The sequence below is a fragment of the Atta cephalotes genome (genome assembly GCF_000143395.1).
Source record: "Atta cephalotes unplaced genomic scaffold scaffold00010, whole genome shotgun sequence".
Classification (NCBI taxonomy): domain Eukaryota; kingdom Metazoa; phylum Arthropoda; class Insecta; order Hymenoptera; family Formicidae; genus Atta; species Atta cephalotes.
This window is the reverse complement of record NW_012130074.1, coordinates 1,067,552-1,086,204: the sequence shown is the minus strand read 5'-3', so window position 1 is coordinate 1,086,204 and position 18,653 is coordinate 1,067,552. Positions and strand designations below refer to the sequence as shown.

Below are 18,653 nucleotides of genomic sequence, written 5' to 3'. Positions count from 1 at the left end.
GTGTAAGGGCGCAAAAGAATTATTCCCGGTTATAATGACGTGCGGAACTGCGCAACGAAAATAAATTAATTTTATTTCCAACACCTGTATCCACATTGTACCTGGCACGGTTATATTATATGTGGTTACATACATGGTTTGGATCCTTAAAGAGCGGTATTCACAATCCGTTCTTATTTTAAGACCGTCTTAAATAATGTCTAATACGGCCTTTTGATTCGTGACTTCTTAATACCCATAGTTCTTCCTTGAGGAATGAAGATTCCTTGTTCCTTATTTCATGTTTCATAAACCTTCCTTGACCAAATAAGGAGCCTTATTAGTTTTCTTTTCTCAAAGTAAGTTACGAGTTTCCTTGAGGAAGAGATATAGCCTTTTTAACTAAGCAAATCTCCAAATTTAATTCGTCACAGCGGTTTTTTTATTTTCGATAGTTTTTAATTTAAATCTGACGCATCGATAATTATTTTTAATAGCTTTTTTTTCGGAAATAAACCCCTCTAAAAGCATTTTCTCCTTTTTCTTATAATAAGTATTATAGTGAATTCGATTGGAAGCACTGATGTATATATTATAGCCATTGTATACTAATTTGAGTATAAAAATAAAATATTTCGAATTATAAAATATATATTTTATTTAACAATACAATAAAATGTATTGAGTATTTTACAATTTAATCGATTTCTATGTTTATTTATAAACATATATTTATTTTGTGTATAGTGGTTTTAATGTGCATCAGTGCGCAATGAGTGCTTCCAATCAAATTCGCTATTAGTTTTATTTTTGTCCATTATTGTTGCAAAGTGCTTAATCACGACCTTATTTAATCAATAATGTCTTTATAATCTTTATTAGTCGTAATTCACGATATTAGGTATGCATATATTACATATTATGACATGCTACCCTCAGTAGGTTACTAAAATCCCTAAAATATTCTTTCCTTCGGGAAAGCAGACTGAAATCCATTTATGAAACAAGGAGAATCTTTTGGATTCTCCTTGGAGAATTGAGAAATCTTTCATAGAGGCTTCCTCCATCCTTAAAATAAGGAAGAACTATGAATACGGAATATATGTACTAAGACTATCTTGAATATAAGATGAAATCTATAATCCAGAAAAGACATTAAAAATGTAAAAAAAGACATCAAGTATATTTTTCAGAAGTGCGCCTCATTTAACAGTAACGGCGGCAGCGCACCATTGAGAGATGGGCCGTGCTATGAATTCGCGCGGCTCGGCTTCACCGCACATTGGCTTACACGTTTCCTTTTTTAATTCGAAAACTACAGCGAATATCTCAAAATAATATAAAACTTTTTTGTTTCTCTTGATTTATTTTACGCTCCCAATGTGAGATCTACCTTATTTCTGAGACACCCTGTATATTTGTATCAATTTTCCAAATATATCAATTGTATTAAAAATTATAATGTAAAAAATGATTTAAATTGTATTTAATAAACTGATAAGAGAAAATCAGAGTCAATGATAGAGCTGATAAGACATACAGCCTATAGCCTAATAGCCTTAGGGGCCCTATGTATGTGCTATTAGATTGCTCTATATAGGCGCCATTAGAGCTGATAAGGGCAAATTAGAGTTTAACGCTTATCTCAACTAAGGACTTTAAGGCCTTTATAAGACTTAATACTTTATATTAATAATAAGCTAAAGCCTATTATTGGTTCTTAATAAGGGGGGGATTCTAAACCAACAGGAACTATCGACAATTACAAATTGCCAATTTCTCCGAATTTCCTTTAAATCCTTTATAGATCCATTAAATTCTTTTACACAATAAAAGTACGCACAAAAAAAAAAAAAACCACATTAAATTTGATAAAATCGGAGAAAAAATTCAAAGTTCACTTTATTTCAGCTCTCACAGTTGTCATCTCAGGTTATAATTCCTTTAGTGCAGAAATTCTGTAGATCGTATGTATCAAATATCTTCCCCGGAAGCGTGATATGCATAAACAATCATGAGTTTGCAAAATTATGAATGAAAAATTATGAGTAGTCGATGAGTAGTATAATACAAACGGCTTTAGGATCCCCTTAAGCCGTATTTCACGGAGCCGAACGATGACATTCTCACTATTCCGCGCAATGATTTACCATCAGATGAGCATACCCTTGTATTTATTTCATATATGTATGTATTTAACGATTGCAAAGGATTTTGTCCCCTCTTTCTCCTTCTCCCTGCCCACGCGCGCTAACAACTTTTCGCATATAGCAAAAGCCATCGCACCGACGAGATACTATTAAAGATAGTCAGCGCTTATTCGAAAGTTCGTGTGACTGTTAAAATTTAAATGATTAAGAGTAAAAAACTGATAATACTAATTTCATCAAATGATTTATTAGTTTCATAAACATTTATATATATCTAAAACTTAATAACACGAACTGTAATTTTAATATTATCGTCCGAGTTTGATTATCAATAGAGATGATAATTGTAGAGAAAAAAATTGTCATTTTTCAGTAATATATAAGATATTATAACATTAAAAGTATGCGTACTTATTTATACAGAATTTATATAATAAAAAATCACGAATTTAATAATGTATTATCAAAATATTTATATTAATAATCACAAATTTTATTATCAGAGATGAGGTAGTTATTCTAAATAATTACCTAAATTAATATAAAACATAAATCATCTTTTTTATACAACAGCTTATAGATAATTAATTTAATCATGTTTTGATCAATGATGACTCACCTCTTCACCATTTGCTTGCTCTGTTGATTTTTCAGGATATACACCAGCCCTCAGGAATGACGCCTTCCAAGAGTCAACATCATCTTGTGTTTCACAACTTAACTCCAATTGTTTGTAATCCTTATAAACATTTCTTCCTTCTGGATTGAATAACGCAAACAGATGACGACGCGACATGAAACCTTGTTCTAAATCACGTAATTTTAGTCCATCCAAAGGCAACATATATTTCTTTTCACGTTCCTTTGTACATAAAAATATACTAAATTTAGCATTGTTTTTGGATAATAGTTTTTTTTCAATATAAAATTATAATTTTTATCATTTTTAATATTAATTTAAATAATTGATTAATAATTATGAACAATATTTACTTCTTCGTCCTTAAACCAGGAGATACTTTCTGATGTTAAAACAAACCAGTAATCTCTCGAACCACCCTTCATAATACCGAGATTATGTATGCACATGTAACCTTTACGAATTACTTGATTGCCTAATGTGTGCCGCCCAGATTTAACAGCATTCTCCGAGGATTGCTGTGCACTGTAACATAAATAATAGTATATAATGAAAAATAAAAATTTCATATATCCAACTGCAAGGATTGTTGCCATCAAAATTTACATTATATAGCCAGTTATAAATAAAAAAACAGCAAAATCTTAGCATCCATGTTTTAAGTAAATGTACTATACTGTAGAAAGAAATAAAATTAAAAATGTTTTTTTATTGTAATACAATTTTTATGTTACACAATTTCAATTATGCATATATAGAGAAAAGTCCTCTATTATGAGGCGCCTAATATGAGCGGCATTTCTGCTAAACTAATAAATCTATTTATCTATTGGTTCCACCATGAATTTGTTGCTTTTGGATTGAAAATATATTATTTAGTTAGAAGATTCATTATTAGAGCATGCCTGTAGTCATTGTAAAAAAAAGATTTTAGAATTTAGATGTCTTCAAATTTCATTGAGATGATTAATGTTATTATTTAATAAGTAAATATTGGGCAATAAATTCTTCATGTAATGATAGAGTAAGATTGTACTAATAGAAAAGGGATATGATGAATTAATTACAGAAGTTAGATTTGATGATTGTAGAACTGTAAGGCAATCGTAAGATGGAAATCGTAATATGAGATACTCAGAATATTCTAATATCAGAGAGAAACCTGAGAGTGGACATTCCAGTTTTTTTCGTGTATCAAATCTCGTAGGATAATATTCACGTTTTTGTGGTTCTTTTTCATATTATTATTGAATTAGACAGAAGTGATTATTCGTTCTTATCCATTTTTTTTCCGCTAATGTGAAATAATTTATGCTCCTATGTCACAGTAAAAATCGTTGCTATAACTGTTACTGTACAATAATAAAAAGAACAATCGAAATGAACATCGAATGCCTATTTCTGCGATGCTTCGACTTTCAACTACCTGAAGATGAATTCTGATCTTATAATCCATCGCATATTTATTTTTCGGAGATTGTTTCTCTTATTTTCATTTTTATACAAAAATGAATTTTCAGTGCAAAAATGAAAATAAGAGAAACAATTTCTAATGATCTTGATCTTAACAAATTTTATCTAGGACATGATCCTGAACAACATTCAAGAGATATTAGCCGTCTGTAGGAAACGGGATCTTAGATAATGCTAATGCCGGCGGTGCTGGACTTGCAAGATTTATAACTCGAAAAGTATTTAATGAAAATGAACTTAATTATAGTGTTTTGGAAAACTCTCGACATGATCTACAAGAATGTGCAATAAAAAATAGGGGATTCCATCTAAGAAATTGAAGGTACCTTCATATAATCTTCAAGCAATTATTCAAGGTCAAACTAATAACATCATCTATATCCCTCTCAAAGCCATACTTTTATTTGAAACATTTTTTTCTAAGATCAAAAATAAAAATATTTGGAACACTCTGTATAGTAGAAATAAGACGTTATTTTTTCAAACTTTTTTATTAATAACTTTTTAATGAATAATGAGCGACGGCTAAAATCTGTTGAATGTCTTTCAAGGAATGACCATCAAGGATTTCATCATTCAGGATGATGATTTTGATAACATATACATGTCAAGGTCAAAGTCATCAGAGGATAATCCTCTGCATAATTACCAGTTTTTTTTTATTGCAATACTGATACTTTCCGTTTTATTATCGAATCTCATATTAGGACCACCATTTTTTTACTTTTATTCACTTTTTAGTTTTTTAATTAAAAAAAAAAAATAGAATTTCAATTAAATTTTAATGTTATAAACATAACATTATCTCAAAGCTTATTAAATTCCCTTCAAAATGATCTATTATTTTTTAAAATTTTGCTCATAGCTCATAGATTTCTAGCATTTACCCAAAATGAACTCGATATCTATAATAAGGACTTTTCTTCTATTATTAATTAGATATTTTTCAATTAAGAATAATATATATTAGATATTTTTACTTTACACGGAAATTAATAATATACACAGAATAAATATAGACAGCACTTTTTCTTAGATTTCTATATATTGGATTAGGGAAAAAATCCTTTTACAGGTTGGTAAAAAAGACTTTTTTAGCAATCCATATTATTCTATTTTTAAAAAAATTGGCAATTACCATTTGATAGAACAACGTTCAGCTTAGAATCTATATTTTTAATTGTAATATGATGATTTTTAATGGAGTTACGAGCAATAAAGTCAGAATATTCCTTTTTACTTATCTTATGAGTACAAAAAATCGTGGGAATATTTTTAAAAAACGACTTTATAAGAAAAGTTTCAACTATCATGATGATCGAAAATTTGCTCAAATTTTTTTGGGCACGCTACAACAGCTCTACAAAGTAAAATAAAAATTTTTTCATTTTTTTTCAGCTCGTAGTTTTCTATATGTAAAAATTACAAACTCACATAAACTCAAAAAATATAGTAATCATTTGGAAGTAAAAATCTCAAGTTTTAAAACACTTTTTAAAATTTAAATTTTGATCATTTTTAATGAAGATATTAATAGGGAAAGATTTTTAAATGTAATTTATAAAGGGATTTTTCCTCTAATTTAATATTACATTAGACTAACTCTGCTCTTTAAATGCTGACAAAAATTACCAAGAAGTAGTAGAATAAGGCATTCGATCATAGAGAAGTATATAGTATAATAGCTTGAATCAATCACAGAGAGATATACAACATTTTGAATCAATCATGGAAAGGCTGGTCACATAACCCATAGTGGAAAAGAATATAAGGTGAAACATTTCGATGGATGCACAATCATTTAAAACTAGTGGCGAGCGGTGAACCAATCAAATATGTCCGGTGAAGTAAAATTCAATATGGTCGCATGACAAAAATCATATGGTATTGATGAAAACTATCACAACTGTTTGCATTTGAAATGGTTGTGTTTCCTCATCGGGCAAATTTGATTGGTTGAAATTTTAAGCATATCGCCATTATGCGCAATGTTTCATTTTATATTGGGTGCGTTTAATGAAAAATCACTGAGCAAAAAAGGGATTAATAGGTGCATTCAGAACGATAATCGTTCACAAACGCCCAGTGAGTGGTTGTCGTTTTGAATGTATTGAATCTACGATTAATATATTTATTATAATTTGTAAGATGAGCAGTGGAGCGTAATTATAAGTCGCTCCATCGCTCACTGAGCGCTACATAACCTTACGGCTCAAACACATTAGAGAAATAATAAACAGTAATAAATACGTAAGAAAAATGATACTAAAGACTATTTATAATAGACAAGTTATTCTACATTATGAATTATAATAAATAAACATATTAATCATAGATTAATCCTTTTTTTGCTCAATGAGCAGTTTTTTTCGCTGAATGCCAATTTCCATCATATATCATAAATCCCTGTTGGCATCTCTCTTTTCTATATATGATTTAATGTGCGCATGTAATTTGCGCGGGCAGTATTTTTACATAAGAAAAAGTGGGAAGTTAGCAGTTTAGTGTAATATACATATAGAGGTCTGTGATCTTAATTTATAAGTCGATTTATATAATCAAATCAAATTAAAAATCTTTATTTTAAACAGTATATATGAGAACACAATCAATACTAGAAATTAAAATGTTTATAATGGTCGAAACTGGATCTTCATTGCTTAAATAATTCCATCTTGAATTACCATATACATATATACTTGCATATATGATACCATATTGTAGTTTTTCGAACCGAATTGTTTTTCCGAACTATAAATGCATATATTAAACTACTCTAATGATCGTATAATTGACAAGCAATTTTAATAATTTGATGCTATAATCAGACTTCATATTATAGATGTTAATATATTGAAGAATTGTTAATAAAAATTTATTGCAAAAAATATCTCGGCCGGGAATCGAACCCGGATCTCTTTATATTCTCTCTGTCTTATACGAGCGTTTATCTAAGCTTTTAAAGGAGAGATCCAGTTTCGATTCCCGGCCCAGATATTTTTTACAATAAATTTTTTATTAACAGTTTTTTAACATATTAACATCTTTATAATATAATATAAAGCCTGATTGTAGCATCAAATTATTAAAATTGCTTGTCAATTTTGTTCGCGATTACTAGAGTAGTTTAATTGCGTTTATAACCCGAAAAAATAATTCGGCGAGCAGTTCGAAAGACAAATATGATATACAGGATCCCATTTTAATATCCCACCAAATAAATTTTTTATTTTTGATCTTAGAAAAAATTTCTCAAACAAAATTGTATGGCTTTAAGAGGAACATAAGATGATATTATTAATTTGAATAGTTGCTTGAAGGTCACGAAAGTTACCTTCAATTTCTTAAATGAAACCCTCTACTTTTTATTGCACATTTTTGTAGATCATCTCGAGAGCTTTCCAAAACACTATAATTAAGTTCATTTTTATTAAGTATTTTCCGAGTTATAAAGCTTGCAAATTACAGCACCGCCGACATTAACATCATGTCCTGAATAACAATCGTTAAAATCAAGGTTATTGGAGATTGTTCTTCTTATTTTCATTTTTGCACTAAAAATTCATTTTTATATAAAAATGAAAATAAAGGAAACAATCTCCTGTGACTTTGATCTTAACGATTATTCAGGACATGATTCAAAACAACATTCAAGAGGGATTAGTCATCGGACACCTTAGGTAATGCTATTGCTGGCGATGTTGTAACTTGCAAGCCTTATAACTCGAAAAGTTCTTAATAAAAATGAACTTACCAAGTATACAAGTATGAAATGAATTTGAGAAACAGATGGCGCACCAATGCAGTGTGAAGTACAAAGGTTTAACATTATACGCCATTTTATTGTACCATCAACAAGTGTCAAACGCGCAAAGTGATTTGATTGTGAAAAGTGTTTGCATAGTATTGTGTTGCTATGTTTAATATGACGAAATTTGTATCAAATAAGGAGCGGACAGCATTAATTTTTTGTTTTCATTTGAAGAAAACTGCTGCGGAATCATACCGATTACTTGAAAGAAGCTTATGGTGAACATGCTTCATCGCAAAAAACGTGTGAACGATGGTTTCAGCGTTTCAAAATTGGAGATTTCGATGTTGCAGACAAGGAACATGGAAAAAGTACGAAGACGTGGAATTGCAAACATTGCTGGATGAAGATGATTCACAAACAACTCGCAGAACAATTGAGCGTTAGTCAACAAGCTGTTTCCAATCGCCTATGAGAGATGGGAAAGATTCAGAAAGTCGGCAGATGGGTGCCACATGAATTGAACGGGAGACAGATGGAGAGGTGCAAAAACACGTGTGAAATTTTGCTCGAACGATACAAAAGAAAGTCATTTTTGCATCGTATCGTTATTGGGGATGAAAAGTGGATTTTTTGAGACTCCCAAGTGCAAAAAATCATGGGTAGACCCAGGCGCATCACGCCTGCGGTCCACATCGACCACAAGACCGAATCGTTTTGGCAGGAAGACGATGATCTGTGTTTGGTGGGTGAGGTTTATTATGAGCTATTAAAGTCTGGCGAAATGGTTAATACCAAACGCTATCAACAACAATTAATCGATTTGAACCGTTCGCTGCTTAAAAAATGACCAGAATACCAAAAGAGGCGACACAAGGTCATTTTTCTTCATGACAATGTTCCATTACATACGGCAAAACCAGTTCGGGATACGTTGGAAGCACTCAGCTGGGAAGTTCTACCCTATCCGGCTTCATCAGACTTGGCTCCTTCCGATTATCACTTGTTTGCATTGATGGGTCACTTTGGTTCGTACGAAGATGTGAAAAAATAGCTCGATGATGGTTCGTGGCGAAAGGGAAAGATTTTTACTGGCGTGGTATCCACAAATTGCCCGAAAGATGGGAAAAATGTAACTAGCAATGGAGCATACTTTGAATAAATCTCTTTTTATCATTCTTCCGAATTTAACGTGTTTTTTTTTTAAATCGTCATTTCATACTTGTACACCTGGTAATTATAGTGTTTTGGAAAGTTCTCGAGATGATCTACAAGAATGTAGAATAACAGTAGAAATTGAAAGTAACCTTCACGTGTCTTTCAAGCAACTATTCAAAGTTAAACTAATAATACTATCTTATGTCCCCCTTAAAGCCACTTTTCTCTGAAACATTTTTTTCTAAGATTAAAAATAAAAATTATTTGGGGGGAGGGGGGACATTAAAATGGGATATGTATATACAAGTACATATATGGTATATATAGTAATTCAAAATTTATTTAAACAATGAAGATCCCAATAAAGAACTTCGACCGTTATAAGCATTTTAATTTCTAGTGTCAACTTTAATCTATTTTAAAAAAGACCACTAAGAAAATATTACTTTACTTTAGAATTAATATATATATATATATATATATATATATATATATATACACACGTGTGTATATGTGTGTGTGTGTGTGTGTGTGTGTGTGTGTGTGTGTGTGTGTGTGTGTGTGTGTGTAGGAAAATAATGATAATCTTTTGCATAAGGGTAGAATGGATTAAACTGAAAAGAAAAATCTCTATCAACTATCTACTCAAATCAACTTTACAGAAAAATTACAAGAGACAAAATTGTTTTTTTTCTCATAGAACTATGAATTTTTTATCAATTTTTTAATATTGCTTTTTCTCATTTTTACTAACATGAGAAAATACGGTATTGAAAAATGCTGAAAAAATGCTGAAAAAATTTTAAAAAAATTCTTAGAGCTCTATGAGAAAAAAATAAATAATTTTTGTCTATTGCAGTTTTTTTGTAAAATTGATAGTATTATGAGTAAAAAATTATTGAAGAAAAATTTTCAACAATTTTTAGCAATTAGTATCTTATTAACTATTGCGAAAATTGCAAAATAGTATAAAACTTTTCTTCTTAGTTTAGTCTATTCTGCCCCTATGCGAAAGATTTATTATTATTTTTCAAACACTCTGTATGTATAAGAATTATTGTGTATGTATTGCCATATTCTTCATGCATTTTATGCTTCACATAATTTCGACATTTTCTAAATACACATTTACTACATAAATAATAGTATCACAAAGACATACAGTTAGACAACACTAGTGTCCAATGGGCAAAAACAATTATGAAAAGCTGATTACATAAGTATTTTACACTAAGTATATCACACTATCAAAAATGGATTTTAAATGTGATGTTGCTGTATTACAGTCTAAAAGTCTCATGAATAATGTGACTTTAATAAATGCTTCCATTCGTGAGTTTCAATACAAGTCCTAATTTTTTAGCATAATTTAAATAGAAACGAGAAATCCTTATCATAATTTAAAATAAAGCCAATTTATAAATTTGCAAAGGAAACAAAATTGAAATAAAAATAATAATAAACAAAAAAGATGAAAAATATAGATATAGAAATAAATTATAACGTGCTGCATTCCATAATTTTAATATTAGGCAAAATTTTTAATGATATACTGAAATCAGTATTAAGTTTAAATTATCAACATAATTTTTTTTTCTCTGATTTCGATTGAAAATATAAATCTAAAGTTTGAAAAAATCAATCAATAATTTTATAAATCTTTATTTTTAATACTAATATACTGTAGGATTTAAAAATTAATAAATTAATTAATATTCAATCAATTTAAATTATAAAAAAAATAAGAGGAAACATACATATATACATTGTTATTATTTATATATATAGTATACATACAGGGTCCCATTTTAAATAATTTAATTTAAAATTAAGAGTTCTCGAAAACTATGGTAGATACGGAAAAATGTTTCAAACAAAGTTGTATGGTTCGGAGGGGAACATAAAAAGATACCATTGATTTCACCTTGAATAACGATGCCAAGTCAGGTCAAGATCATATCGATTTTTTTTTAATGGAACGCTCTATTTTTGATAACAGAATCTAATTACTGATGTCAAGAACTTTTCAAAACGCTATAACAAAATATTTTTTCACTAGTGCCTTTTTGAGTTATGATGCTTGAAAGTTACAGTACTGTCGGACATTACCCAAGGTGTCCGACCGATAATTAAAATCTCTTGAATGCTATTCAGGATTATATCCTGGATAGCATTTATCAAGATCAAAATCAATGAAGATTGTATCTCCTCTTATTTTCATTTTTATACAAAAATGTATTTTTAGTGCAAAAATGAAAATAAGAGGACTAATTTTCAATGATCTTGATCTTGACAAATGTTATCCAGGACATAATTCCGAATAACATTCAAGAGATTATAAGTCGAACATCTTGATAATGCCGGTGGAACTGTAACTTTTAAAGCTTGTAACTCAAAAAACATAATGAAAAATAACTTTATTACAATGTTTTGAAAAGCTCTTAACATCAGCTATTAGATTCTGTCATCAAAAATAGGATGTTCCATTAAAAAAAGATCGATGTGTTCTTGATCTGATCTTAGCAACATCTAAGATCAAAGCATTGGTACCTTTTTATATTCGAATCATACAACTTTTGTTTAAAATATTTTTCCGTATCTATCATAATTTTCGAGAATCTTAATACATTATTTAAAATGAGAGATAGCCTGTGTATGTGTGTACACGCACGCATGCACGCACGCACGCGGTAAAATGCCCTACCCTGTATACAGCGTGTTTCGAAATTTTTTGCCAAGCTCGCTCTTGTGTAGACTAAATTGAGTTGAAAAGTCTTCAACCATTTTGCAATGTTTGTAATAGTTAACAAGATATTAATTACTAAAAGTCGCTGAATTAGATTTCAATAAGTTTTTATTCAAATATTATCAATTTTATAGAAAAATAGCGAAAGATAAAAATTATTTTCTTCTTATAATATTCTGAGAATTTTTTCAGAATTTTTTAATACCGTATTTTCTCATATTGATAAAAATATAGCCAATAAGAAAATGCAGTATTAAAAAGTTAACAAAAAATTCTAAAAAAATTCTTAGAGTTCTAAAAAATTCTAAAAAAATTCTATGAGAAGAAAATAAACAATTTTTGTCTGTAGCAGTTTTTTTTGAAAAGTTAATATTTGAGAAAAAAATTATTGAAGACTAATATTCGGTAATTTTTAGTAAGTAATATTTTGTTAATTATTACAAATATGCAAAATAGTAGAGGACTTTTCAACTTCGTTCAATCTGTTCTATCTACACAAAAGTAGTTGGCAAAAATTTCGGGACACGTTGTATATATTTTATATATATATATTTTATATATATTACATATATATATATATATATATCCATGGTGTATCATTTTAACCTCTTTGTTGACACGTTCATTTCCACAATTTGTGCTTCGCTTGGCAGAAAAAAGGTTTGAATTTTTTTTCACACTTGGTATATAGAGGCTTTTTAGGGCGCTGATTCCGATTTTGAGATCAAAATTGAGAAATTCAAAATGGCGGATCCAAACCTTAATTTGAAAAAATTCACATTCTTATTGAAACATTTTGAAATTTGAAGATAAAATACAAAAAAAATAAATAAATAAAAATGGTGTATAAAATCCTATCTCTCAGTGATCACACTCCGAGATCATGATTCTACTAAGAATCATCAGCTAATGTCGTAGGTGAAAACTGACATATGACAGATTTCAGTTTTATGTTATAATTTTTTATTTTCTAATTTTGACATTAAAAATCGAAATCATAATCTTGAAAACCCTCATAAGCCAAATTTCAAAACGTTACAAGAATACGATTTTTTAAAAATTGAGGTCCGCTATATTGGATCCGTCATTTTAAATTTTATAATTCTGAATCACACTTCAGAATCAAAATCAGCATCCTCGAAAATTCCCGTAAGCCAAATTTCAAAACGTTCTGACAAGAATTTAGATTTTTTTTTTATTTCAGTCCATATTGGATTCGCTATGAATTTTGAATTTTATATTTTTTATTTTAAAATCGTAATCAACGACCCTAAAAACCCTTATATATCTAGTTTGAATTAAATTCATTCATTTCGAAGAAAAAGCGCTTTGACATCATATGGCATTAATGCATACTGAGACACGTTTTTTTTCTGAATGCTATATGATATCAATGCCAGCGAAGAGGTTAATTGATGCATTAAAATATCTCTTGAATAGTGCATTTTAAAGAAAAATGTTTCGCCAAAAGTTATGTAATTTGGAGAGGGACATAAGATGCTACCGGTTTAATCTTGGAAAGTTTGAAGGTCATGTAAAGGTCATCAATTTCATAAATGGAATCCCATGTATTTCATTATATGTTCCTATAGCTTATCTCGAGAGCTTTCCAAAACACTATAATTAAGTACATTTTCATTACTTTACGTAGAAATGTATTGTAATTTAATTTTTCAAAAATGAAAATAAGAGAAACAACTTCTAATGCCCTTAATCTTGACAAATGTTATGCAGATCATGATCCTTAATAACATTCAAGATCCATTGATCATTTTGGATAATTCTTAATATCGGCGATACTGTAACTTGCAAGTGCCTTATAATTCGAAAAAATTTAATAAAAATGAACTTAATTATAGTGTTTTGGAAAGCTCTCGAGGTAAGCTACAAGAATATGCAATGAAATATGGGATTCAATTTAAGAAATTGATGATGAACAGCTTTTCAAGGTCAAACCATCTTATGTCCCTTTCCAAACTATATAACTTTTGTTTGAAATTTTTCTCTAAAATTCATTGTTCAAGAGATATTTTATTGCGTCAATTAAAATGTTACATCCTGTATATATCTATATATCGCTAAAAAAGAATTATGGCATAGAAAAATTGTGGACAAAAATTGGCCAGCTTTGAATAACGATAAATTATTGATGTGGGAAAAAGTTCGTGGCGTTTTTCTCGTTAGATGGCATTAAAAAACCATCACGAACTTTTTCCCATACCTAATATCATAGGATAACGTTTTTTTTTAAATTAAAGCTTGAAATCTCTACTTTAAGATCAGACTTTATAATCAGATTTTAAGTTTAATTGTATCCCTATCACTATAACTCTCAAAATATGAGGGTGTATTTATCATATTGAAAATTGCAAAGTTTGACGGAATACATGGACTTTAAATATTTTGAAGGAATGCCATTTGCAACAGCGTAAAATTCAAATTTTCCCCTTTAATTTAAAAATGTTTCATGTTTTGAGAGTTACAGTAGTAGAGATGCATCAAAATTAAAATCTGGTCATAGTGTCTTAAACTACAGATTTCAAACTTTAATTTAAAGAAGAAAAAATATTATTATGATAAAAATAATATTACTTACTTTTTTACAAAATTATCATTAGTCAAAATTGGCCAATTTTTGCACAATTTTTTTATGCCATAATTTTTTTTATCACAGTATATATTATATTAAATATACAGCCTGTGTGCCTGTCAAAAGTTCCGAGCCGGCTAAATATCTCAGAAAATATACTTTTTGAAAGTATACTGTTGTGCTAGTAGTTACTACAGATATTGATGTACATTAATAAACCACATTAAAACAAATATCATAACGACGATATATATAGTTTAATAAAATTGTACTATTCACACTCAATTAATTAATTTTAAAAATTTTAAATTTTTATTAAAGATAGCAACGAACAACTATTACTCTAAGCCCCTTGTCGAAATATATATTTTATTTATATTTTAAAAAAGCACTCTTTATGTTCAAAAATATCTCTCTGGGAGGAGGGAAGGGCAGTTTTGAATTACTCTGGGACAATTTTTTTTGTAAAAAAAGAAAGATTAAACGTTTATTATGTTAATTTATAATTTATAAACAAATATAACTTATTTATACAAATAAAAGTCTCTTTTTTGGAAATATGTTAAAAGTTGAAAGACAAAAATTAAGGACTTGTAATTAAATTATGATAATCAAAATAAAAATACAACAAACTCTGATCTTAAATTATTAAGATTTAAATTTCAAAGATTATCTCTCTTAATTCTTATAAAAATTACATTTCCTTCTTATAAAAAACTTTTATAAAACGATTTTTCAAGATATCGCATATTAATCAGTAAGAATATGCGTAATATCATCACAAAACGATAATGAATGATGCTTTCCAGCAAGCGACACAGTGTGAACAAGATCATGTCATTTTCATTTAACATTAGCAAATAACATGAATGTAATGATTCAATGTGTTACACTGTGTCATTTGTATCTCTTGCTAGAAGTGTCGGATAATCCAAGAGATTAAGAAAATCACGTCACATAATCCAGATTCTACTATATACATGTACTGTATACAAATTATAGGTTACAGGCTGCTCTTGTACTACATATAACTTGAGTATTAAGTGAGGAAAGATATTTAAAAAACTGTACCTATTATATTGTCGAAAGCAATTATTATATAAATTTGCAGTATAGAGAATTCCTTATCCTTATATTTGCGTTATAAATCTTTTAATAATATGTAGATCGTGTTTCAACATTCAAACCTTTGTCATGTATGTCTCGCGAAGGACTGAAACTTATGGCACATACAAAAACAATACGTAAAACAATAACATGTAAGCAAATTGGTGAATCACAGTAGAAACCATAAAGCATCGTCTACAATGAACAGTAGCAATAGAGACTGTAGATACGTCGGAAATAAGCTGGTTTTCTTGCCTAACCAGAAATGGTTATTTCGTGTCTACACTCTGTTGCTACTGTTCATTGTAGATGACCTTACGTTTTACTATCTTATATTTTTGTATGTGAGCTTCATAAAAGATCGCGTAGCTTGTGACATTTACTGAAATGTAAGATGCCCCGTTTTGTTTTGTTCAAATCTACCCCTATCAGTCACATTGAAAAAATATTTTATTTTGTTTACCAACATATTGATGATAAAAACCAAATATTTCATTTTTATTATGTAGATACAAACATAAGAAAAAAGACATAGCATGCCAAAATATTAATTATTATTAATGGTTATTATTAATGGTTTAATTTTAAAATGCTTACGTATGTGAAACGAAACATTTAGTACAAAGGCACAAAAACACAAAATGCTTCTAGATCAACAATTGCAAGGGGAGGACCGAGTGGTTCGCCGCTCAGTGCGATTTGTAGATCCGAGTTCGATTCCATTTGTGCTCCGCATACGCGTTTTTCGTGTTCGCCATTCGGATTCGGCGTTAAATTGTAGGTCCCCTCGAGTGTTGACAAATTCTAAAGAGTAAGAATACAACTACTATCTACTACTAAATGCATAAACATAAGCGAGCCTCTGTCCCTGAAGACACTCTAAAGCTGAAATTATGCATGATACTGTGACCCCTTACATATGGTCGAAAAATCAAATAAGAGAATTTACCAAAGACCAAACAACTGTAAGACAGCAGCTATCACTTGACAGTTATTTGTGACTGTATTGTCATTTCAAAAATTATAATTTGTAATTGCAGAAAAGGACAATTCATTTTTAATTTGTAAAATTCAAAACTGCCCTTGTAGTAGAAAGCTGTCCCTCTCTCCCCTGTATATATAGGATGTCCCAATATTAGTATCTGAAATATTTTCTATAAGATTCAGAGGGAAATTTGTATAATCAAAATTACACGATATGAAGAGATCTATCATAGGACGATAATATTTGTCCACTTGAAGATACTTCGAAGAGTTCAAGGTCAACTTCATTTTTAAAAATGAAATTATATGATTTTTTTACGTAATATATAATTTTTCTGGTTATTCTATGTACAAAACTATTAAGGCAAAAGAGATATTTTATACTTCATTCTGACACATATTGATATAAAATGTTAAATATAAATCGTAAATTATTAATTTTTTGATAATCTTTAATATTTTTATATATAGAATAATGAGATGAATCAATTGATGGAAAGAAAAGAGTTGCTTATTTAAAAAGTTATTCTTTTTGCATACATATATATTTTTTTTAAATCCATCTTCTCATTATTCTGCTTATAAAAGTATTAAGGTATGATCATTAAAAAATTAATAATTTACGAATTATTTAACTGCATTTTATGTCAAAATATGCCAGAATAAAATATAAAATATCTCAAAGTCAGTACTCGCAAAGATCTGTACATTTCCCTGATTCCAGCGAGTGACCCCCATTACCGCTCGAGGCTCGGCGGCCGAGCCACCGAACGCTCACCTGACGTTCTGGCTCAGGAGCGTTCTTATACCAGAAGTATAGGGAGCGCATCTTCCGCCAAATTATTTATTATTGAAACATGTTTTTAACATAAAATTTTTTATTATTAATTTATTCATTGTTTCTTAATAATATACTTATATCTTAATGTAATTTTCTAATACATTACAATTACGATAACGCATATTTTGACGATAACTTTCAACATCACCTATCAATTTAAGTATATATAGTAGACTCTATATTAACTGCTTCTATTTTCTTTGGTCCTTCATTCCTTTTGTAGGGACATAATATAAGGATCCATAATATTTAATTTTACTTTTCTGCCAAGCCATATTCAAGTATTTAATTCTTGTTTTTGTGGAATAGGCACTGGGGAAACATTTAAAAAAACGCATCTTACAATAGTACCTCATGAGTGATGTGGAAAGCTATTGTCGAAATATACGTTATCATAATTATGTAATATATTAGAAAACTATTGTATGTGGAGATATAAGTATATCATTAAGGAACAATGAATAAATTAACAATAGAAAATTTTATATTAATAGAAATAAATATTTAATAAAAAACATTTTCAACAACAATAACAATTTAGCGGAAGGTGCGCTCCCAGTATATTTCTGGTATAGGGACGCTCCTGAGCCAGAGCGTCACGTGAGCGCTCGGCGACTCGGTCTGATGCAGATCTTTGTGAGCACTGTCATAAAGTTATTATTTAAGTTATTGATTTTTGATATCACTACCTTAATACTTTCAACAATAAAAATCTTGGTATCGTACATTTAAAAATTCGACAATAAGAAATAGAAATAATGGTCATCAAAGCTAGATCTTTAATGCTTAAGTAATTCAATCTAAATTACTATATATACTGTATAAGTTAGGGTTGATGATTATCCGTTTATCCGAGTATCCGGATATCCGAGATAGAAATAGATTTGATATAAAATATCCGATTAAAGCGGATCTTTCGGATCCGAATCTGTTTCAAACTGATATCCGTTAAAGTTTATTGATTAAACCGTTCATTATTTGGATTTCGGATATTTTTTTCAATATTTTTCTCTATCAATATTTTCTCAATATCTTTCTCTACATACACAGGATGTATATATGTATGAAAAAAAACGAAAGAGTGAGGACGAGAGAGAGAGAGAGAGAGAGAGAGGAGGAGAGGAGGGGAGGGAGAGAGGAGTAAGGAAGGTAGAAGTAAGTAGAGAGTAGTAGAAAGTAAAGTAAGTAATAGTCCGTTACCTTTAAACGTAAAACGTAAACGTAACTAAACTAA

General features: G+C 29.3%; 1 protein-coding gene across 1 annotated transcript in view; it reads right to left on the bottom strand.

Moving 5' to 3' along the window:
* LOC105627679 (dynamin) overlaps positions 1–18,653 on the bottom strand; it is an 89,737-nt gene that overhangs the window by 36,620 nt on the left and 34,464 nt on the right. Inside the window, exons 11-12 of the mRNA XM_012208958.1 lie at positions 3,123–3,294; positions 2,749–2,991 (exon numbers count right to left, since the gene is read on the bottom strand). Of these exons, the coding sequence (XP_012064348.1) occupies positions 2,749–2,991; positions 3,123–3,294 (415 nt within the window). The remainder of the gene's footprint in view (positions 1–2,748; positions 2,992–3,122; positions 3,295–18,653) is intronic.